Source organism: Haliaeetus leucocephalus, unplaced genomic scaffold (assembly GCF_000737465.1).
Source record: "Haliaeetus leucocephalus isolate CR32 unplaced genomic scaffold, Haliaeetus_leucocephalus-4.0 Scaffold195, whole genome shotgun sequence".
NCBI classification, from domain to species: Eukaryota; Metazoa; Chordata; class Aves; order Accipitriformes; family Accipitridae; genus Haliaeetus; species Haliaeetus leucocephalus.
The window spans coordinates 12,108,027-12,132,784 of NW_010972631.1; the positions used below are offsets into that span (position 1 = coordinate 12,108,027).

General features: G+C 41.3%; 1 protein-coding gene across 1 annotated transcript in view; it reads right to left on the reverse strand.

Moving 5' to 3' along the window:
• Nucleotides 1-10,537: 10,537 nt before the first annotated feature.
• Nucleotides 10,538-24,758, reverse strand: part of PTP4A1 (protein tyrosine phosphatase type IVA, member 1) — a 14,565-nt gene continuing 344 nt past the window's right edge. The window contains exons 2-6 of the mRNA XM_010565801.1: nt 17,043-17,593; nt 15,469-15,561; nt 14,978-15,108; nt 13,250-13,324; nt 10,538-12,145 (exon numbers count right to left, since the gene is read on the reverse strand). Of these exons, the coding sequence (XP_010564103.1) occupies nt 12,028-12,145; nt 13,250-13,324; nt 14,978-15,108; nt 15,469-15,561; nt 17,043-17,147 (522 nt within the window). The 5' untranslated portion in view covers nt 17,148-17,593 and the 3' untranslated portion in view covers nt 10,538-12,027. The remainder of the gene's footprint in view (nt 12,146-13,249; nt 13,325-14,977; nt 15,109-15,468; nt 15,562-17,042; nt 17,594-24,758) is intronic.

The window sequence follows — 24,758 nt, forward strand, 5'->3', positions numbered from 1 at the left end:
CGCGTCCCGCCGACCGACCCGGGACGGGGCCGCCGTGCCCGGCCCCGCCGTGCCCGGCCCCGCCGGCCTCCCCTTGCCCGAAAGAGCAGGAACACCCCCCCGGGGGGACGGGCGGCCGCCTCGGCGCGGCCTGGTCGCACGGAAGCCGGCTGCGGGTCCCTCCTTCGCTTCCCGCCCGGAGGGTTCCTCCGCTCACGCAGCTCCTGTGAGGAGAGGCCCGCCGGCACCGGGAGGAGCCGAGTCTCCCCGCCGTGCCCCTCTGAGGAGAGGAGGCCCTGCCCGGCGGCGAGCGCGGTGCTGGGGGTCAGTGGCGTAGGCCGAGTTGGGGCTGAAGGCGCCCCCGAAGCGGGTTGATGAACGTTATTTCTGAAAATCAAATCCAGAGTTCTCTCCCGGGTGACGGTGCGTTAACGCTGCCTTTACAGACTCCTCATCCTCTGCAAGCAAATGCAAACGTTTTCATGGGGTCGGGGCAAAAAGAAGAACACCCGTTGAAACAGGTTGTTCTTCCTTCTGTTTCTTTTTCTCAGTTCCAAGCCTCTGAGGTAACGTGTTCTCTAGGGCCTTCCGGGGTGCCATAAAGGCCAAAATACATCAAATAATTCTCTTGCTACCATCGCAGCAAGAAAGGAGGCTTCAAACTGAGGACGTGGTAGCACAGTGACATTTGCAGCCCCTACACAAGGTAGTCGCAACAAGATAGTAATGCCTTTGAAGCAGAGCACAGTTTTTGACACACTCGAAATTTTTTCTCGCTGTCCTTCTTAAATCACCTTCATGCAAATCACCACAAGTTTGGGGTTTTTTTCCAATTATCTTCCTGTGCTTTCCCAATTTCAGAAGTTCTCTCTCCTTTCCAAGGCAAGCATCTTTTAAAAAACCACATTGCCTTCTTAAGATGGCACAGAACTGAGCCACTGTGCTGGTTGCGCTAATTTCTTCAAAGGCTCTTTAGGCACCGTGTTTCAACAAGACACTAAACCTCCGATACATTGTCAAGATTATACTAAGAAATGAAATTGCTGTCTGAAGTGAAATTCAGTTAAACACATTTGCATCGCACAAATTTTCCAGCATTCAACCCTTTTGATCTCATTACTCTTGACACAAGCGGCAGGCAAAGCACTGCTAGTAATCAGATAGTTGTTTATCACCCTATTCTGTTCTTTACTCTTTGAAACGCCACCTAACTCCAGCGACCCATCTCAGTTTGGTAGAGTTTGTATACTTCTCTTTTGCCACCACCCACCCCGTGCCAGTCCCGTTACAGTCACAATTGCCTGTCACCTACATAGCGAACTTGCCCACCTGTAGCACCTATGTTGCGGTTTAACATTGAAAAAAAAAGAAAAAAGAAAACACCACAGTGGGCAATTTAATAGGTATTGCAGAGATCTTTGTATACAACGACAGATCAGCTATACGCAGTCACAACTGCACCATCTGCCATCTTTCCTAGTAGTGTTTTTATCGTGCCGTCCCTTTAGACGTGAGCTACTTGGTCATAGTCCAGATCTTGCAAGTTGTTTCCACTGGAAAACAACCTATTTATTTTCAGGAAACAGTCTCCTAGTGCCCTGAACACAAGAGAAAGCAGCAGCAGAAGGCAGTTTCGTTGCTTGTAGTTCCAAGCCTCTTCAGCCACAACTCTTTCCAAGGGGTTCCTGAACTATTTTCCTTACAGTCTTCCCCTGCCCTTCCATGCTCTTTTCTAATTGGTGTTTTTGAAAATACGCTATATACAGTCGGACATCGTACTCGTCTTAAACATGGCTCGCTTTTGAGTGTTAATTACTAGTTCTGCAGTTGTCAAAAAGTAGAAGGGAGTTAGATTGCTCCATATGCTTAACTGGATAAAGAAGTTACTGGGTATGGTCGCAGACTAACAGGTTTTCTCCCATGCTGCAGAGTGGTATTTGCCACTGTCAAAAGCCGAGAGGTGTTGTAGCAGTAGGCCAATAACTATTAAAGCAATGTCTCACAGGAACACCTTCTCTTGGCTGGGCACATCTATTTGGATTTTCTTTTGAATAAATGCTCACTTGATATTTATCAGGGCTCTTTTTTCTGTATATTTGTAAGGAGAGATCTGAGAGCGCATCAATTGTTACTTTAAGAATATTTTATCTGTGTAAGTGATTTTCTATATGCATTCCTATGGCTTGATTCATGTACACTGTAGTGTGTACGTGATATATCTTGCATTAAAAATCTGTACAAGTTTTCTGTTAGGCTGGTTTCTGACTTGTGCGATTTCCTCTGCTTCCCCAGTAAGGTTGAGCATTGTGTTTCCTTCACACACCCATTCTCCATTCACCTCGACACTCTGTGCGTGTTCAATAACCAGTTGTCTCAAGCGTTCTCCCTGCCAGCAAGTGCGATACTGCGTCACGTAGCAGTGGCGCGGGCATGGTGCTAGCAGTGGAGTGGCAGTTCGCCTTTTTGCTGGGATTGCTGGATTGTGGGGCTGTGTCGTGGTTTAGGCCCAGGCAGCAACTCAGCACCACGCAGCTGCTCACTCACTCCCCCCCACCCAGTGGGACGGGGGAGAGAATCGGGAAAAGAAGTAAAACTCGTGGGTTGAGATAAGAATGGTTTAATAGAGCAGAAAGGAAGAAAATAATAATGATAACGATAACAATAATAAATTGACAATAGTAATAATAAAAGAATTAGAATATACAAAACAAGTGATGCACAGTGCAATTGCTCACCACCCACTGATTGATGCCCAGTTAGTCCCCAAGCGGTGATCCCCCTGCCCCCACTCCCCCCAGTTTATATACTGGGCATGATGTCCCATGGTATGGAATATCCCTTTGGCCAGTTTGGGTCAGCTGTCCTGGCTGTGTGTCCCCCCAACTTCTTGTGCCACTCCAGCCTTCTCACTGGCGGGGCAGGAGAAGCTGGAAAATCCTTGACTTTAGACTAAACACTACTTAGCAACAACTGAAAACATCAGTGTGTTATCAACATTCTTCTCATACTGAACCCAAAACACAGCACTGTACCAGCTACTAGGAAGACAATTAACTCTATCCCAGCCTAAACCAGGACAGGCTGTTCTGTTGAATATCAGAGCACAAAACCAAGAGACCTTAAGGCGACCACTGCACAGAAATAAGCAAATTGTTTCTTAATCACATGATTCTAAATAAAGAAAAATGTAAATAAAGACTAAGGAAAAACGCAATAAAATAAATCAGTTTATGAATGAAGTATACGTGATATGTCACTCTGGAAAGCAAAAATCAAATGAAAGACCTTAAAAGATTTAAAGTTTGAATTTGATGCTGCTAGAAGTCCTCCAGGCTGTTGGAGAAGAAATCTTATTAAGCACACATGCTTTAGTTTGAATTTGTCCATCCTGGACAAACATAACAAGGACTCTGCATGCCATTGCGCTCTTCCTCAGTCAGCACAATTCTTGATCATATTCTGGGGTTTATGAAAATGCAATTAAATAATTATATCTATATAGACATATTATTATATATGATGTGGTTTTACATATGATAATATATTATTTATTATATATTTACTATAATCATATATACACATACACAGAAGTGCAGTTCCCAGATCAATTGCTGAGAAATTCCACTCACCCTCTCTCCAGCCTTCTGTTGTTATATGTTACCGGCTCCTGTGTTTTCTGCCTTAAAACTGTTCTACCAAGTCTCCTTCTCCAGTTTAACTGATAATTTCTAGCGTGGCATAATAACCTCTGGAAAATCCATTCTGCATTTTATTCCACCTATTTTCTCCCCCTCGGAATTTGTTATTGTCGCAGGCCCAAAGCTGCCCTACTCATTTTTTCCCCATTCTTACGTACAGACACGGCACTCGCTAGCCGCCAGCCGTCCAGGACCGTGTCTGCAGCCCGAACGAGTGGGACCCTCCTCCCTAGCTGTGCGTCACGGACGAGATGTGATGGGGAGAGCTGCTAGGGACGCTGGCCGTGCACCACTCAGCTCTCCCGTAGATCCGTTCCTAGCCTCGGCGTCCCGCCGGCGCAGACAGACCTCTGCTCCCGGCGCTCCTCGGGGAGGGGGGTGGCTGTGGAGGGAGGCAGCTGCCGTTGCCTGGTTTGGTCCCCGCCTCAGCTACAACAGATGCAAAAAACTCTGCCCCTGGGTGCCTGCCTCTGGCCTTGGCATGGTACAAAAACAGAACAGAGCAGAACAGTTCTGGAAGGGACCTAGAGTGATCATCTAGTCCAACTGCCTGACCACTTCAGGGCTGACCAAAAGCTAAAGCGCGTCTTTAAGGGCATTGTCCAAATGCCTCTTAAACACTGACAGGTTTGGGGCATCGACCATGTCTCTAGGAAGCCTGTTCCAGTGTCTGAACACCCTCTCAGTAAAGAAACGCTTCCTCACGTCCAGTCTGAGCCTCCCCTGACGCAGCTTTGAACCATCCCCACATGTCCTGTCCCTGGATCCCAGGGAGAAGAGATCGGCACCTCTTGCCTCCGAACTTGAAATGTGAAGAGTCAGTTCTTTCCCAGTTTGGATGTTGACATTTTCCAGTCTCTCCAGCTAGAGAATATGAAGCTCTTTGAAATTGCTTCCATGTGAAGTATTCTCATTCTGCATTCTTATTTCCATAAACTTTGCAGCCTTTGCCTTCTTATTCAACACTGAGGCACAGCAGAGAAAGATGGAGTTTAGGAGCAATTAAGCTAACTGGACCAGATGGGATGCATGCGAGGGCACTGTTGGAGATGCCTGAAGCTGTCGTGAGACTGCTCTTGTCTTTGAAAGGTCATGGTGATTGGGGAGGTTTCTGATGACTGGAGGAAGGAAAACTTCACGCACACCTTCAAGAAAGAGGATCCAGGGAAATACAGACCCATCGGCCTCACTTCCTCTCCCAGGATGGTTATGGAGCAAATCTTCCTGGAAGCCATTTCTCAGCACATGGAAAAGAAGAGACTGTGTACCAGGCAACTTGGATTGACAAAGGTCAAGCTACGTCTGACCAACCTGATAGCATACGATGAGATGATTGCTTCAGTGGATGAAGGGAGAGCAGCAGATGTCATTTATGTTGTTAAGTCCTGCATCTGGGACGTAATAGCCCATGCACCTGTACAGGCTGGGGGTCAATTGGCAAGAAAGCAGCTTTGCAGAAAGGACCTGGTGGACAAATTGAATAGAAAGATTTCATCAGAAAGAGAGCAGGCAGCAGGTCAAGGGAGGTAATTCTAGACCACATCTGGAGTCCTGAGTCCAGTTTTAAGCTCCCCAGTACAAGAAAAATATTGACAGACTGGAGTGAACCCTGGTGGAGGGTCACCGAGATGATTAGAGGCTCGGAGCATGTGGCATACAGAGAGATCTGTGTTTATTCACCCTTAAGGTGAGGCTGAGGAGGGAATTTTACTGCTGAGTCGGCTACCTAGCAGGAGGATGTAGAGAGGAAGAGACAGACTCTCTTGGAGGCCACAGTGAAAAAATGGGAGAAACAGGCAAATTGCATCCAGGAAGATTCTGACTAGCTACCAAGGGAAGAGTATTCCTTGGGAGGGCAGTCAAACCCTAGACCAGAGGTCTGGAAGGGGCTGAGCTATCTCCATCCTTGGAGATATTAAAAACTTTGACTAGATGGGCCCCTGAATAACATGATCTAATTGTGAAGTTAGCCCTGCTTCGAGCATGGGGTTGGACTAGATCACCTCCCAACCTAAATTACTCCACGTCTCTAAATGGGGCAATTAGGGGATTTCCTTAATAATCATCCTACTGCTTCAACCCAAGAATATATGATAATTCTCTCTAATTCCCTCCCTGGACTTGGCTCAGAACCTCCCAGTTTTCTCCTTTTACACTTCCTGGGGGAAGGGCTTGCTATTTAATAGAACTTACTGAGACCCAAGTTTAAAGTAGCGTAAACACTTGGTGGTGCTGGAAGACAACTGAGACAGGAATGTAAACATCAAGTGCCTTTGAATAGTACTTCTTCATTTTTTCCAGTGAAGAAAACTAGGTACCAATTAAGCAAGTCCAGAAGGGAGTTTTGAGGACAAGTAGACAAGTGAAACAGAAATGGCCAAGAATTTCTGGACAGGGAAAAGAGGAACAAAATAAGGAAATCAAGAACTTGTGAGGTCAAGGCTCTCAAGGTGTGAAACAAGCCCTATGCAGCAGAGCTGAGACATCCAAATGAAGCCTGAGAATGGGAGAAGTAAAAAAGGTCGTCAGGTTTCTGCTTAAACACAAATGTGGGGAAGTTTGCATGCTCTCCATCAGAATGACAGCCTCCTTAACAACACCAAGGGATTGGGTAGTATAAATTTGTCTATCTGGTTAGATTAAAATGGGAAATGGCCACCAAGTGTCTGCCTAGAAAAAAAAAAGCTTGCCCATTAGCCAAATTAATCCCAGCTGGATAAAGACACAGTACAGAGACACTCCACATAGGGAGACCCGAGGCAGTGCCCGAGAGCATCAAGACTACATAGCTCCTGCCAGGTACCCATCCTCCATAGCATCCTACACGGAACTCCGTTAGGAGGGAGGGAGAAGCGAGAATCCTGCCATACCAAGCGGTGGGGAGGAGGGTAGGGGTAGCCCATCCCTGGGACGGGAGGTGGCGGGGGGTGTTACTGGAGAAAGCCTGGTGTATCAAGCTTGAAGGGATGACTGTACCTGCAATATAAGGGAAGCCCTTCAGGGTTTCGCAGATCTGCTATACCCCCGCTGCCTTTATGTGCTTTTATGAGGATGAACTGAGAGTTGTCGTAGAGTTGAATCAAAATGTTAAAGGTGAGTTCAGGGTTTGCCCGCCCTACCTCGTGATGCACAGCTTTACTGGGGAATTGAAGGAGGCAAACCAAGGAGTGTGGGGGGGCCTCCAGTTAGTACCAGCCAACAAAGTGTGTGACAATGCTGAAGCGGCACTCTCCTGTTCAGGTCAGTATCGTAAGGAAGGAATAAGACTATTGTCTTCAGTTACTTCTCCTCCAAAGCCCAAATGTAATTCAAGTTCTGTCTTCTTCAGAAGAAGCATCTGTGAAACCCGCTGACAAACTATTGTCACATGCAAATTTATATGAAGGACAAGGATCTGCTACTGCTGTTACTCCACCAGTAAAGTGGAATTAAGACTCCAGCCCACTACAAAGTACCCTTTCCCTATACTTACTTAGGTTTTGTTAAACTGACACAGGTTACATGTAGCACTGAGACTGGATGTCTTCTGCTATTTGAGTATTTCTATGCTGAGCATTCCCATGTATCTAAAGACCACAGTATCTGGTTTTCTTCAGCTACGCTTTGAAAGAGTTCTCATTTGAATCAGAAATTGAAGCAGGCAACTTGATCTTCTGGCACTGTCCTTATCGTTTCTTGTCAGACCACTGTTTAACCACTATTACCTCACAAAGATGTTTTCCACTGATAAGTAACTTGTGTTGTTATTGAGATAATTAATTATCAATGCATTGAGGACAGAACACGTTAGAACAATATCTATCAAAATTAACAGCATTCGTGCCGGCAATCAAGAGGAAAATAATGCCTAATAGGGCTTGCTGTGGTTACCTGTAGCATAAATCTGTATCAATAAAAATCCAATCAGGTTGTAATTGTCAATGTTTATTACACAGTAAGAGCAGGGTATGTTGAGGGAAATACCCAATACTTTACCTGGTACTTTGAACTACTGGGCTTAGACAAGTTAGGTGAGCTTTACTTGATCTACCTGTAGATACCAACACTGCAAACCGACTTTGCTGTCCCACACTCCCTTTATAGACTGTGCTTTCACCTTTAGAGAGCTCTTCATCTAACCCGTTTTAGGTATCTCTTGGCATACAATTAGCTGCGCAATAAGTGCAAAATCCCTTTTGCCAAGTGGAAGGGAAGCATCTACTCACACATAGACGTCAGTATTTGTTTAGATGAGTCCCTCCCAGCTACTGAAAAACCCTACTAAATTTCAGCCTGATTTTAAGATTTGAATTCAACTTGGAAACTGTAACTATTCTTCTTATCACAGCAAGATTACACAAATAGGTACACAAGAGAACGTTGTTCCACATAGATTACTGTGATCTCCAGTTTGACAACCTCCCCCATACTTACAGAAAATACTTGCTTAATGATACAGCAAAATCCCAACAGATCTAAAATACAGTTTTGAATACTAACTCTCAGTAACTACTTGAATTATGTTGCACATATTTTAAAAAAACCCAAACAACATTGAAAACCCAGTGTTGTTAATGCTGCAGTCAAGCACTCAGAAGCTTTAAAATGATACAGGTAAGGTCATCTATGAAACCTTAGTCTGGGCCTCTCAAATACATACAGCAAATTACACCACATTTTTTCCCCCATCTCACTTGTAAGGATGAACAATGCTCACAGGAATGAGCAGTGCTTTACTACTTTTCTTACAGCCAAAGAAGATCTTAAGTCTAACCTAGAATTTGTGCTCAATACAGAATTGCACATTTTCCTACTGCCTCTTCTGCAATAATACAGATGGGTCTGACCACTTCAGAAATCACTGCTTATCTCCACAACTGCCCTCCTTATGCAAGGACTGGAATGAATGGGTTTTTAGGCACAGAGAACTGCAGACCAGGTAGATCAACAATCAGAAGCATTACCTAGTTGCAAGTACTCCATCTGAAATGCTTCAGGACTATTCAGAAATACATAGTACTACATAGTTTCATGTATTTTAAGTACAGTATTTACAGAGTTCAGTTGAAACTGACTGCTCAGCACTTCTGAGAATCAGATTCAAGAAAATCACATTTAACTTCATACCTGATTTTGCATATCCAGTAACAGAGTATGTTGTTTGACTGTCTTTCCTCAGCATTATTTAGGGACTACGTGACAGAACAATATAGAGAGCCCATCAGTGTTCTGCTACAATAATTTCAAGATCATGCTCTCCCCTTATTCCCCGTAAATATTTAACTTCTGCTACATGCTAAGGAACCCTATAAACACCACCACCATTCACAAACCACACTTAGCCAAGCTATCAGGTCTACAGCCCAAAACACAGCCCAGCAGATGACAAAAATGTGCTACTGTGTAATTAAGTACTGCCACAACATAACCCTTGAAGAAAGGGCAAAACAGTTACATAGTCATTTTAAGCATCTAAAATTAGATGTAACATTAGAGCCTGGCTTTAGCCTTAAGGGAAGATACAGTAATTTCATTTAATCTTTTCTTCCCTTTTATTTGTAAATTCATATAAATTACATAGAACTTTATTTAGCTTGCTTTTTGCACTTCCATCTGCTATCTTATCTTCATGTTTTGAGTATGGTCAACGTTTTAGTCCCTAAAACCTACCAAAGTTTTTAGACAAAAGAGGAAGACATTTTCTGTTCCTTAGGGATTCATGTCTAAATGTGGAAACAGTTCAGAACTTGACTTGATCTTTGCTTTAAACAGACACACACTCATTAGACAAAAGTTATTCCTCTTTAGAAATCTGTTTACTGAAACCAACTACAGTCAAGCCCAGTCTCAAGTTTAGAGAGTTCAAGGGAACAAGCTCCCATCACCAACGTGTTAGAGCTCTTAACCTAAACGCAGCCCTCCTTACCCATGTAAATCCTACAGAAACACAGCAAAATGCGATGCATAGTAAGTAAAAAATTTCACAGGCATTTTACTGGTAGTTGTTTTACTGATTCCTCCCAGTTCCATGAGTGACCAAATTAATATTTTTAACTCGATTTGGATACTAATCTGTGTTAAACCAGTATTTACATCAGCCTGCTGTACTGCCGAGTTACAGAATTTTAAGGTTTTGTCTTTGCAATTGCTCCTAAAGTCTAGTCCATTTTGACAATAGAAATGTCAATGACTTTTCTTTGGTATTCCAAAAGAGAAGGCCTTATTTCCTCAGCTAACTGAAGCTGTATTCCTTTAATCAAAGTAGCCTTTAAACTAAGTTTAATTTACAAAGGAAAGCTGAACTAGTTAAGAGTTTATTTTACTACTTTACAGGCTAAGTTATATTCAGTTTCAGGCATTTTTAAATCATACAGAATTTCAAAGTGCTCTTTATAAATGAGACTATACCTTTCCAAAAGCAATCCTTCAGAAGTCTCACTGAAGCTTATGTTGTACATAGCATCCCACCTCACCATTTAGAAAGGCAGGACATGTTTAACCAACCACAGGTTAGTTTCAAGCAGACATAGGCCTGACCTTACAATCACTAGAAAGAACAGTATCTCACCTGGCTCCTCAGAGCATCTTCCAGTTCTCATCAGGAAGTTTGGTCACCATGCTGGAAACTCAAACACAGGCCTTAGCTCACATAATTCTGTTCGGACATAGCTTCAGTCTTGACAACGAAGCATTGCATCACACTATTTTGTAATTAAAGTTAATGCTACTGATTCAAGGTTTCTCCAAGCTTTACAGAGGCACATACTCTTCTGCATTTACTGCAAAGACAGTTTCAAGAAGACTAAGCAAGTAACCTATTCTAGTACTGGGGAAGGGAAGTCACAAGTAAGCTACAGAAAGAAATACCGTACTTTCTACTATTAATTTTTGTCCACATTTATTTATGAGTAAAACAAACAGCAAACATTACAGCAAAGGGGACATTCAGGCCCAGATTTAAAAAAGAAAACAGATGCCTGGAGAGATTCTGAATGTAGGCACCTCAAGATGGCTGACAAAGTACACAAAAATAAGTGAAAGTCATGAGCATTTCAGCAAACTTCGTAAGTGCATTTCAGTATTTATTTAGATGTTTAAGCTCTCGCACTAGATTTTACAAGCTGGTGAACACTGGCAAAATTATTTCTCCCACAGAACTATAACCACACATTCCCAAGACAGTATAAATATATGGTTGAACTAACATTAATACACATCACCATTTTATCAATTACATAATAAAACAAATTATCAAGTATCCAAATATTAAGTTACGCAGCTTGAAAGGCATACAAAATATTACAGAGGTCTGCCCAAGTCATAGCAGAAACTCAAGGAGGAAAAACAAAAGAAAAAAATAAAAATCACACTTTCAACAAAGCAATAGTTGGTAAACAACTTTCAATAGGTACAGTAAAAGAAACTACAAGATTTTTCAGAAATTTTCTGATTAAGAATTTTTAGCTACAATAACAAAGCATTTCTACGTTTTAAAAAAATATTTACTAAAGTAAAGGGCATATTCTATACTTCCTGCACAAGACAAAGGCAACATTTTACTAGAAATATTAAATAGCCCCTCCCAACCTTTTCAGGCCCTCTGTTAAGTTGCACGTGAAGTGCCAACATTAATTTTACTGTAAGGCTTTTTGTCTGGAGACATTAAAGACTTGTGTGCTTCTGTACAATTTAAAAGATTTTCTACATGAGTAACCAGAGAGTAATGATTTGTAAAATGGAGAAGTTCAGGTAACAGAAAAGTACAGATGCTGGGGTAAAAAGTTGCTGTAATTCATAGTATTAAAAAGACAGACTGTGCAAATCCTGATAATTCTAGTGCGATCGTGGGAGACAAAACATACAGTGAGCAGGCAAGACTACCTTAGAGGCCATATTCTTCAATATTGAAATGAGTGTAGAAAAAAAGATAGTAAGGTCCAGATAAGCTGGTAGTTCTCACATCATCAGAGCTATGCTCATTTATAAGGAAAAAACATGTAGCTGATATGCTGGGTATTTTGGCACCTAATCTCTCTACAGATTGATTTATTTTAGTACCCCAATTTTTAGTAGTTGAAACTAGGTGGGTAAGACTCAATGGCATGATTAAAGGATATTTGAATTGGTAATTAATGAACAAGGAGACAGCTCAGAAACAGGGTACAGCAAAAACGTTTACTGGTCTCCAAACAGATGGATATTTAGCTAAACATAGAAGTTGCATTTCTACTAAGCCTTTAGCCTATTAAATACTCCTAAGGAAGCTTCCTTTACTACTAAAAAAATATCAGACTGATGTCTTTGGCATGCAGTCTGCTTAATTGTAGTTTCCATCCTTTATTCCCAAAGGAGTACTAAAGGCTGTTGAGCTTTACTGAATACAACAGTTATTTCGGTGACCATTGGAGTCTTTAAAGCGCAAACGCATCTTGGGGCGGTATTTCTCCAAGTACAGAAGTTGCTTGCTGTTAAAAGCTCCACGCCGCTTCCTAGATGGAAGAAAAAAATATTTTGAACAGAACATTAATCTACTGCCCAGTGAAATAATATCACCAACCAGAGAAAAATATTTTTAGGTCACTGAAAAAAACCACCATTAAGTCAAGACTGTAACCAAAATAAGGATAATTAAAAGTTAAGTGCCAGGAAAGAGGGTGGCAGCTTCCTTTCACAAATACCTCTAATGACCACATGCTCAAAGGAGTATGCAGCATTTTTGACAGTGTTTTAGCCTGATACACACAAGCCAAAGATCTTACATTAAGATCTTAAAAGGAAGCTATAGTGCAGATGTGAGATGGTCGTCTTAAGAAAGCTGAAGTTATTCAGTCTCTGACAATAATTATGAAGAATACTGCAATATTAAGAAAGTATATAAACATTGTAACACTCCATAATAAGAAGTTGATCAGAAATTGAGCTTTCTTGGTTTTCTCAAACTAGAAATGTGTGAAAGAAGGGTACATTTTTGTTGAGTGTTTGGAATATGTACCAGGCTTCCTGTTCCTCACTTTGTGTACACCAGACTGCCAAGATGTCAAGCTATTAAAGAATTAAATTCAGCTTGTACAATTATGCAGGAAGTATTTTGGTATTGTTTATATGAGCTGCTGCTTTTTTAAAATATAGTTGAAACCTGCAAAATTAAGGCATTGAGATTAAAATTGTTCTCATCCAACTCACATATATTTATAAAAAAATCCAAGGAAATAGTTTTCTTCAGTAGACTAACTACCAGAAATGACTAGGAGGAATTGTTTGGGTCTTGTTTGTTTGTTTTGGTTTTGTTGGTGTTTTTTTTGTTTGTTTTGGTTTTGTTGGTGTTTTTTTTCCAACTTGGTCAAATAATTACCTGCCAATTCTGGTTGCCACATGAACAGAAAACACCCATCCCACAAGCCAAGTCCTACAACACTGACTGTATGCAGTATGTGTGTTAAAAAGTTCACAGGTACCAAGTATTTTACCAAAAAAACACCAAACCCAAACCCCCAAAACCAAGACAAGAACAGCATACAGAATTTCCTTTAGTGTCCAAGGACATATCAACGTGATAAATCTTGAAAACTGCTAGATGTTAGCTTCATACTTACTGTCTTATGAACTGCACTGCATCTTCATACTTCATTCCACATTCTATCAGTGCAAGAGCAACTAAGACTGGAGCTCTGGTCAAAAAAAAAAAAAAATTTTTTTTTTTTTTTCAGTTTAGCATTTGCCAATGCATACTTAGAAAAAAGTATGAAAGCTTTCCCCAGTTTTCTTTTCCATCGTTCTGTGTATCTGATGTTTCTTCCCTGGGGAAGTAAAAAAGACAGGCAGAAGGCATTTCTACATTAACTGAGCCATTATACCATCTGTTTGAGCTACCTGTCCTCATTAAGAAAGGGGTTTACATTAATTCTGGTCAACCTTAGCTTTGTTCATCTGACTTTAGGTATGGGAGAGGACAGCAGGAATAAAACACAAGTAATCTTTACCTATTTGTTTCAAAGCCAATTGATTCTGGGGAAGAGTTGCATGTGTTTCTATTCCCACAAACAAGCATCTTTAGAAGCAGTCAGGACCCCAAAGCAGAAATCAGAAGAGGGTTCAGATTCAATAAGAACTGACAAGTCCTAGAACTAGCGTCACAAGTTTTAGGAACAGATGCAATCCACAGGCTGCTGCACACCCCTGAGGATTTCCTTGCTTGCCACAGTATTCTTCATCTGACAGAATACAGTTTTCCATTAGGAAAGCTTGACACTAATCAAACTCAAATACATCAGCAATTTATGGCTCAAGAAAAAAAATCAAGACAAACCCTTATGCCACACACTAGCAAGAGAGTTGTGCATCTAGTAGCAAGCTTAAGTGGTTTTTTTATGTTCAGGGATTTTAAAAAACCTTACATGATAAAGAGCTAGGATCTTCTTTTCAACCTTTTAATTGCTCAGTTTTGAGGAAAAACCAACAGATATCATTGTAAGCAGCTGAATAGGACTTCTTTTGGTAGCATTCACCACTACAGTCAACTTTTGTTACATGTGAAGCCATAATGCAAACAGTGGATAAGCCAGGCTTATGGACAGCAAGACCAGAAACCTCTGTTTTATATTGGACATGCTGAAACCCATGGCTAGAATATGGCAACTGCTTTTTGAACAGATCTAGTTCCCAGGTAGTCTAGAACAATAGCAGCAAAACCATTACCTTCTCACAACTGTTGGAATTGTGTTTAAGATAGTGGCAGCAGACAGAGGGAACAGGGCTAAGAAGAGAATATTTAGCATTATCTGTAAGAATTTTGAGGCTCAGTGTCAGAAATGTGACAGAAACAGAGCTTTGGGACTTTGGAGAACACTTTTCATCCCCCAAATAGGTGGTGGATGGAAGTTGGTCTTTATGTGCTAGAACACCCCACTTGTTTGTGACTAATGGTTACCAATGGTTACTGGCAGTACTGCTGAAATGGGGATGAAGAAGAAACTTACAGATGAGTCACTAAAAACCAAATCCGTTAGAAAAAAAGAAGACATAGCAAGATGAAAAATATCAATGGGACATTCATCAGCATGCTTGGTACAAGGATATATTCGTTTACTTCATTCAGTAGTTTTTGTGCGAGAGCTGTGGTAATAGCATCACCTGTTGACTAAAAGGCCTTTAAATCTAATATATACATACAACAGCTTCCTGCCACCTGAACTACTTTTAAGTGTGAGGTCATTCCAGTACTGGATATGTGACTATTTTCCATTTGCCTCAAACTTTTGTACTAGATCTTAACAAGTCTCACCAGGGACAGCAGTTCAACAGATCTTTAAAACTTTACCCACCTTCCAAGGCCAGCAACACAGTGTACAGCAATACAACAACCAGGTTCTTCACGAAATTTAACTTTAAGGAGATTTAGCCAATCATCAACAATCTGGTTAGATGGTGGAGCACCGTCGTCAAAGGGCCAATCCTAGAATATAGCACAACATACATAAAGATAGAACTCTCTGCTTGCATGCTGCGTGCATACATAAAAAAGGAGAGGACACAACGGACAAAGGAGCTGACCGCTAAGGGAACCACTCAAACTCATGGTTTTCTAATAGTGCAACTATAGCAGTATTAGTAACATATTCCTTTCAATCTGTTTTCATTGAGCAAATGATTTTGCTCAAAACCAGATTTTTTCCTGAGAAGAGAGGATGTCTCTACAGTTTTTGCCTCCATCGGTTGCTGGAATACACTTGTAGAGTCAATAAGGTGGTGTGAAAGCAATTTTTTGGGGATGGGGGCATGGGTTGGTTTTAAACTCTGCTTCTACACTACTTACCAAAACCTGAATGCCTTCTTTTTCCACCGGAGCAGTGTCATAAGTAGCTTCACACACTCTTACCACTGTGGTAACGCCGTATTTCTTAAGTTCCTAGGGAATGAAAAAACCCGCTTTAAGAGTAAACTGACTTCACTTACCATTTAATTTTCTCAATAGGTTAGTTTATTAACTCATTCCAAAATTTTCAGTAAACTCACGCAAATGCTTGCCACCCTGTGAAGAACACAGAAAGCTGAAATAACCAAAAACCTCTGTGCTAATGCCAGATACCTTTAGCTCTTCTGTAAACATAAATGAAGACTAAGTTTTGTTGTGTTGGATCAGGCTTTTCTTTTAAAATCAGATCCAGATAAATATTGATGAAATAAGTAGCCCACTTCCAAAAGATCATTCCTTTTAAAGGAACAGGAAGTTTCCTGGGTTGCAAAGCTACATACTTTACTAAAAGCATTCTGAGTGAGGTTTAGATCTTCCCCTTCCCTCCCCCTGCTTAAAACAACAGGTTTGTAAGACTTCTTACCGTTAAGAATTATGAGCACAGGACAATAAATTATTCTAGTTCCTAAGTTATAACTAGAAAATAACAAAATTTAACTTTCCATTTTGCTATTACCCTCCATTAAAAAAAAAAAGCAATCACTCTTCATTCGCCCTGCAACAACCCATCACTCACACTGTAACTGTCACAGTAACAACTGAAGCACAGCCTAAGCATACTTTATGTAGTTGTGAGAGTATAAAGGCAAGCAAATGTTATCTCACTATGTTTTTTGTAAATTATCCCACACTGAATGCAAAATAGAAGTATAATACACCTAAAATCTTGCTAATGAGGGACTGCATTACAAACTCAGACCTTGCCAGGAGGTAACTTTGGAGGAACCTATTGTTAACGTACATGCATGCATACACTTTTAACTGTGCACTTTATAGCTCCAACATGCTAGATGCAAGGTTTAGATGATAAATTCAGATACTAGCAATATTTGCCAAGCCACCTGGCTTTAGTCAGTAAACAATTTCAGCATCTACCAAACCACTTTAAGTAGCTTCAGCAGCTCTGGATGCAGAGCAAGCCTACTGACACAAATTTCACTCAAGTACACACTATGACACTCAGAGGATTCTCTTAAGCTACACTAGAACTACGATCTGCTAATACAGAAGGCAGGCAGTGAAAGCATATTGCAATCTTGTTATGTTGTTGCAGTGTGAGTTCCTACCACTAGCAGACCTTTGCATTGTTTTACACATAACTCTGCCAGATAATGCCTGTTTTCAGACCTAAACAACGTACTTAGTGTACAATGTACTAGGCAGTATAATTATTTCTTCGCTTCACTTTCAGAAGTATGTTTTTGTGAAGGCTGAAGTATATCTGAATAGACTTGTCTGTACATATTTGAAGCAAGGCATCAGTATTTGGAAAAAGTCAATACACAAACAGTCTCAGTACCACTTCATATGGCTTCCACAGCTGTTATCAACTAGTAAAGAAGGAAATTGTTAATACAGTATGCTGTTCAGGCATTAAAAAAAATACATCAGTAAGAATTCTGTCCTGGCCTTACCTCTATAAATTTGTTTAAGGTTGCATTGGTTGGATTGTGTGTGATTAGGAATCTCATGTTCTTGTAGGTGATTTCCACAGGAGCTGGGCGGTTCATTCGGGCCATATTGATTTAGTTAAACATGCAACAAGATTATGAAAGGATTCAAAAAAAATTCTAATACAGAAGTGATGTAGAGAAACTGAAGTCTACTTCACTATACTCCACGTGAAATTCTCAGTGCTTGGAAGTATGAAGTTGGGAGCAATGGGAAATGAAATGAACCTCCTAACAAGAAGCAGCAATTCTTCAATCCAGTAATACTGAGGCAAAAGAAAGGCAGTGCACTGAGGTTTACCCCATCCAGGTCTGAATTCTGTTGTTAAATGCTCTGCCAATTTCAATTCAATACTTCTTATCCTGGTCAACCACTCTTAGGGGGGCTTCTTGGTGGAGTAGTAATGAATTTCTACAGTTCACTTGTCTGCATAGAGGTCGTGCTGTGCCTGGCAGTAGTCTCCACTGCCCTTCAGAAACTCCATAAATGTGTGACCAAGAACACCACAGAACTGCTGTAAAGAGAAGGGGGGGGGCGGGGAGAGAGAAAGAAAAGCGTCATGAGCACAGGTGAAACAAGGTTATTTTGAAGACACCAAACATTATAAAACTGAAAAAATAAAACCAGAGCAACTAAGCAGTTTCACAAAGTTTATTTTTTAATCCAGGAGTTAGGTTTGTGTAAGAATCCTGTTACTTTTCTCAGTGAGGACTACTTCAAAATAAATACATTTACTTAATACAGAGTTTCCATACAGCGTTGTTTCAACACCAAAACCTGAAACATATTGAAATACTAATTCAAATGTGCTAAACATAGCAAGAAGAGATGGAGTTTTAAGAAATCCAGTATTTATATAAAGCATAGCTTTTCCAGGATACCCATACAACTGTGTTTTCTGTTCTGAATTGAGAGACATCACAACACCTACTAAAGTTACACTGACCTTAAGTAGTCCCAGGAAGGATGAGACTCCTTGAATATTCAAGCTGAGCATCAGACAATTTCTAGTGTTTAAACAAAACTACCAGTCTCTACATAGATGCAGAATCACTTGTCTTGGAGGCTAAAGACTTACTTTCCACGTAAGCATCATTAATTCACATACAGAACAGCCAGTAGAAAAAAAAAAAAAAGCATCTAAATCTACCTGTCTCAGATAGGAGGCCTTGAAAGCAAATGCAAAGTCTTTGTGGCCTAACAAAACAATGCAAGCTTTTGAACATATTTTGAGACTTTCAAGGCACACAGATTTCTAACTAAGGAACATATTTCACATGAAGACACATGGCAACCTTCATCTGCCTTTAACTGGCTTTTTACACCATGATTTTATTAATATACCAGGACAGTGGTAATGGTCTAGCTAAAAACATACACAGGCAAGTTTATTGAACAGGTTATTTCTGCCCAGTGGTGTGCTATTTTGCTATGGTTAAATTTACTTATAAAATTACTGCAAGATGCACAACCAGGAAGTAGATAGCTGATGAACTGCTCTGAGTCATGTATTCATCTGCGGATGTTGCTGTGCAAATGAACCAAGAATATATGCTTTTATGCACTGTGGAACCTTATAGCAGAGGAGCTAGTTTTGTGCCCAGCCACAGAACCAGTGCTGGTGACAATACCTGCCTAGGGAACAGAAGGGAAGAAGAGAGAAGTTTTGTTTCCCAAAAGATAAGTGCGAGCTGAACCAAACGTCCCCTAAATATACTTAGGTACTAGAAAGAAACATCATTTATCCTACAACTATTTAGCAGAAAAAAAATTACTTATGTTGGCCAGTCAGCTCCAAACATTGGAAGGAATCCATGTATTTCTAAGCCCAAACAAAACATTGCCCAAGACAATTTGGAAATTGACTAGCTGAGCATGCAGTGTCACAGAACTGCTATCACAGACTGACTGACTTAATGTGGTCAGTTTTTTGGGGGTGGGTGGTGTTTTTTTTTGTTTTGGGTTTTTGCTTTTTTTTTTTTGGCTGGCTGGGAGACAGTAATATCAGATCTTTGCCTTCATAAATCTAGTTTCTAGTGAACAGAAGCTGTAATTTCATTGTAGCAATGTTCAGATTTTTCTTAAACTACAAACCAGCTCTATGCATCCATTCATGTATATAATCAGGGCAAGTACACATGAGAAAATAAGGAGAAGAGACAGTATTTCAGTGCTCTACACTCAAACCTTGCCATTCAGAAGGCCATGAAAGCAGCAGCCTGTGCTGAAAAGGTTCCCAACCACTAGAAAGTAGATTCAAAAGATGAGGTCCTAAAGACAACTGTACAATAAGTCCTGATAATAGCCAATATCTCAATACTCTTTACCAAAAGCTACATGCAAATAAGTCACAGTTGCTACCTGCCATCTAGGACTTGGAGTCAGACCAAGACTCCACTGCAGGCACTAAACCACATACCGTAAGACTACAGTGAGTCTATCTAACAATGATTAGTATTAAGCAGAAGTCACAACAGATCAATAGACTAATAATTGTCGAGTTTTCTAAGAGGTAAAGAATCATAGACTAGTTTGGGTTGGAAGGGACCTTTAAAGGTCATGTAGGTGTCTTGGCAGTACAGGAGTTCTTACAGTGAACTACAATTGCAAAAATTGCAACATTTTATGTTGTAGACATGGCTTGGCTCCATTCTTAAGTCCAGAGAAGAGGAAGTTCAGTAACAGAGTATTTATTAGTAACAGAGAAGATAAAACTCAGTACGAGATTGGACTGTAGCAGATGGGTAGCGCTGCATCACACAATGTTGCAAAAGGCCTTTAGAAAAAGCAGACCAAACACCTCCAGGCATCCTTTTCATGTTTCCAGACAGCTTCCTGGTAAGAAGTTTTAATCACAGGCATGGCGTGCAAACTCCCCCCCCAAAAAACCCCAAGCCCAAAACCATCAAGCCCCAACTGCTAACGAATACAGGAAAGAAGTCAGCAGAAAGAAACTCATAGGTCAATTTCACATGCACTTCACTGCCACTCCAGAGATACTACCACCACCATTTCCATAAAGACTGTAGGATTAAGTTTGCCAGTTATTTGGAAAAAAAAAAAAACCCCAACCAAAACTATTTCAGGTTTTTTTGTGATAACTTGAGGAATGGTGAGAACCCTAAATATAACAGGCATGAAAAAGGAGCAAGAAGGATCCTCTTAAGTCAAAGGCCAACAGAGTAACAGGAACCAGGAGAATTCCGACTCGGAAGAACTCCAAGAATCGTCATCTGACACACCAGCCATGCCCTCGCAGAAGAAGGTAGGTGTGCGTTAAAAAGACTCCTAGGACCAGACCTAGGGAACACCTGAAATAGCAACTGAAAAAAAGAACTGAAGATAGCTTATTTAAAGTCACTTTCAATTAGCTTAAGAAGCAGAACAGCAAAAAGGGGCAGGACAGCTTTAAGCAGATACAGCTGCACAAGGTCTTGTGCCGCTTTTCGCATGCACTGGCAGATCTCATGTTTATCTCATCTTAAGACTGTTAAGAGGAATCATAGCCAGTCATTTTCCCTGGCAGAGGATGAGGAAGTGGAGGCTGTTAGAAACAGAAAAAAAATCACAGAATGGTTTGGGTTGGAAGGGACCTTAAAGACCATCTAGTTCCAACCCCCCCACCATGGGCAGGGACACCTTCCACTAGACCAGGTCGCTCAAAGCCCCATCCAACCTGGCCTTGAACACTGCCAGGGATGAGGACAACCTCTCTGGGCAACCTGTTCCACTGCCTCACCACCCTCACAGTGAAGAACTTCTTCCTTTCATTCAATCTAAGTCTCCCCTCTTTCAGTTTAAAGCCACTACCCCTTGTCCTATCACGCAAGTGAGCTCGAGGAGATAGAAGGGGGTCACTAGGGTAAAGACAAGACCTTTCAATCTGCAAGATGGAGATTTTGGGGGAGAAAAGAATGTAGAGTTATTGGAAACAGTTAACATAACCCCATACTGGGGCAGGTAGAAAGTAAGAAGTAATCAGGATTCATCCAGCCTGGGAGGCAGGCTGCCCTTAGTACACAAATAGGAGTACTCAGTACGACACCAGACAAACTCATCATGGGGGTAAGGAGGAGGGCAGGCAGCAAAGCATTAGTTAAGTAATAAATCCTACCTTTTTAAATTAATGCAGATGGTTAATCACATCTAGCAGCTGGGTGCACAGTTCAAATTCTTATACAAAGGAAGCAAGTGCCATACGCAACGTTAAGTTTAAGTTCTACGTGTAATTAACCCCTACAAATGAATTCATTTTGTTAATACTGACTTAACAGCAATTAAGACACATCAGCACCTTACTAATTCATACAGCTAAGGACCTAACCAAGCATGTGTTTGAGTCTCACTGTTTGCCTTTGCAGCTGTGGCTGCCACATTATAAAGGAGCAAAGATCACATTTTCCTTTGATGTGAGTGCCATCGCTTCCCACCATGGCTAGCCAGAAAGCTCCACAGCCAGACCAACTCCTTGAGGCAGCATCATGCTGTACTATCCTAAGACAGCTTTGCCAGCCTTGTTTAGTTCTGTTCCAGGAGTCAAATGAAAATTAAAGACAAGTAGTACACTAGCATACTGTTTGTGTTACGGCATTAAGCCAAAGTAGAAGGCTTCACCCATCTTCAGCAAAAAGACCTGAAAGATAAGAAATTGGTTATAAAAAGTGTCATAGTAATTAAGGCCACCTCGGGCTTAGGGGGAACTCAAATGACATGAGCAACTTTCAAGAGGCTTTGAAATACAGGTTTAAAATTATTATATTGTCTCAGACAGTTAACTGCTTGGTAGGTAAGCTATCAAAAAAAGTCAAGATAGTATATAAAAGTGTAAGGCTGCTTAAGTGAAACTCAGATGCATAGTACTGTATGCAGAAGTTTCTTTAACAGAATGACAAAACTCATTGTTCGTACCATCAAGTTGGGCACTCTAACATATTCTTTTCAATTTACATGTGAGTTTTCCTTGAGGAAAATTAACACTGAAGGGTTTTGGAAACAGAAGCAGCAGTTTCTATCAGTAACAAAGCCAAACAACATTTAGACTGTTAGATCCATCAAAGTAAACTTGGAAAACAAAACTAAGGTTAATATGCCAGGACCACCTATTAAGAGACGGTAACCTGTCCAATATAGGATGAAGTCATGTTAGTTATGATTGTACCATCTACTATCATTTACGCTAGGAGAAGCTAGAGAATAGTTTATTCAAGTGAGAGGAAGCCATCTTGAAAAGAAAAGCTTTAATTCATGCCCTTCTTTGGGACAGGAAGCTAAAGTGTCTGTCTTCACTGACAAGCAGATTCACACATGTGTTAGTTCTGTGTCTGAAACAATCACTCATGTCTGGCAAAAACTGCTTATGAAAGTAACCTATTAGATCGTTACTGATATGCGGAAAGCAGAGAGGTGTAAGGTTATCCCATGCTGTTGTCATTCTTGTTCACAACTCAGTAGCATCTTGAGAAGCATGCAAACAAAAGCACTTGTTTACACAGTTACATGACACTTCACTCTACCTTCAGAAGATGTGCAAGATGGCTCACGGTTGCTTAATCCACCTGCTCCTAGACCAGAAACATTTGCACCCAGAACCAACTACATGGCATCACATTCTCCGAAGTCAAGACGTGCCACGCACTCCCCTACTGAAAGCACAGGATCAAAACTAGAAAACTAAAATAAACTACGTTTCATTACAATTTGAAAACACCTGCAAGTAAGTTCATTGTTCTAACTCGCTACCTGACAAAAAGTTCCTGAAGGACAGAGGGACAAATACCCCTGACTTTCTCTTACTACTCAAGGCCTAAGTAGCAACTGCTAAGGCAGACAAGGAGGAGTGGGAGGGTAAGGGGTACAAACTGCAGAGCCATTACGCAAGGCAGAGGCACACCTTCATTAGCTATTGTTGACAAGACGCACCTCCTATCTACTGGGCACATGAATGTCTCTGTTACGATATCCACAGTGATAACACTACCCATTTTGGACCAGAGAAAGTGACCCATGGCCTAAGAAAACACGCTCATGTATCACAGATGGGAGATTCCAAAGGTTTATCATAAATTTGTTATGACATGCTCTGTGAAGGACGGATGTTTCTTGCGGCTCACGTATGCAGTTTAGGGGGAAGAAAAAATTATCTCAAGACTTCCTGTATAAAAAGTCAATGCAACTTCCAGAGATGATGAAACTGAGGCCATGTGACTGTGTTCCTAGTTCTTCTGCTTGGACCATGAAAAAAGCACGCGAAGAAGCCTTAACAGATATTGGGGAAAATGAGACATCACAGAAACCATTCCATCCACCTGAGTTTCTAAAAGCAAGGAGTCTCAAAATCACTTAATACCGTCACTTCAGTAGCAACCTACGTGAAACCTGTCACCCCACGCAAAAATTATTCCATTACGTTTTAAGCAATAACATGAGAAATTTAGCACATGCACGCAAAGACAGTTATTGCTTTATTTTATTGAGTTTAACAAAGGTATGAGCGCCAAACAAGAAGTTGCGTCTGTGAAACAAGCTGTAAGGAGTTATGGACTGCATTTAACACGCAAGTACCTCTGGTGTTGACCTGATAAGAGTGAGTTTTAATTTTTTAAACAAGGTGACAATCTGCTACTAGTTTAGAATTCAGTAATAGTGTGATCTGGGCATTCTGGTTAATCTTTAAGAGAAGAAGTGATCACTTACAGTCAGCCTACACACTGCGATAGATGCAGCATTCTTACGTGGCGTGTATTCTGTCAGAACAGGAAGGTTTCACAAGATAAGCATTATTAGATAAGGCTAAATTCTATTTATTTGCTGCCTTACTGACACATTTAGTTTTGTTAAGACAATGACATCCTTCTCCCTTGGCTCCTGCTATATGTCACTCATTTTTCTTTCTTTCTCACTCACACATTTCCTCCCATGCCTGTGCAATTTCTATATTGCTTCTTCCATATTTTCCCCCTGAAACGATTCTGTTCCTGTAAGACAATTTCGAGACCCTGTTCAATGGAATAGTAAGAGCTGACATTTAAGCGTCATCTTCAGGTTTTTTGATATGACAGTTTTATGAGAGACAGGGTTCACACTTCTGAGTCACCGCTTTGGAAAGACTCTGCAGACGCAGGTAGACATATTGGAAAGTTGTCTCCAGCAGCAATAATAAACGCCAGAATTACGGGACCCTCGTGCTGCGGAGCCTGTGCATTTGTCAGCTCATGATATTTGCAACGTGCGTAGCTGGCTACCGGACGGCAACCAAGACCTGTGCGCAACCGCCGCTAATCCTGCTTCTATTACCATCGATTACTTGATCTGGATAACGCTTTGTCTTTCTTGCTTCCCTACTTTTGGAGGGCGTACTACCACCAGCAAGCCTTGCGTTTGTTTGCGCTTAAACACACAGCGCTCTGCGGCCACAGCTGTTAGGCAGCGCAGACACCGAGATTAGATGGGGAGTTAAAAAAAATCCCAAAAACCCAGCAACCCCCCCCCAAGTATATGAGGAAAGCGGAAACTTCTGGTGCCGAACCGCGATCCACCTCCAGAAGGGAATGCCTTGCTGGAGAAGCCGGATGGCAAGGTCTTAAAGGCAGGCTGGCCCAAGACCCAGCGATTCCGAGGGTCGGCGGCTGGCTGTGCCGCTGCAGCAGCGCCCGCACCGCGCCGCCCCGCCCGCCGCCGAG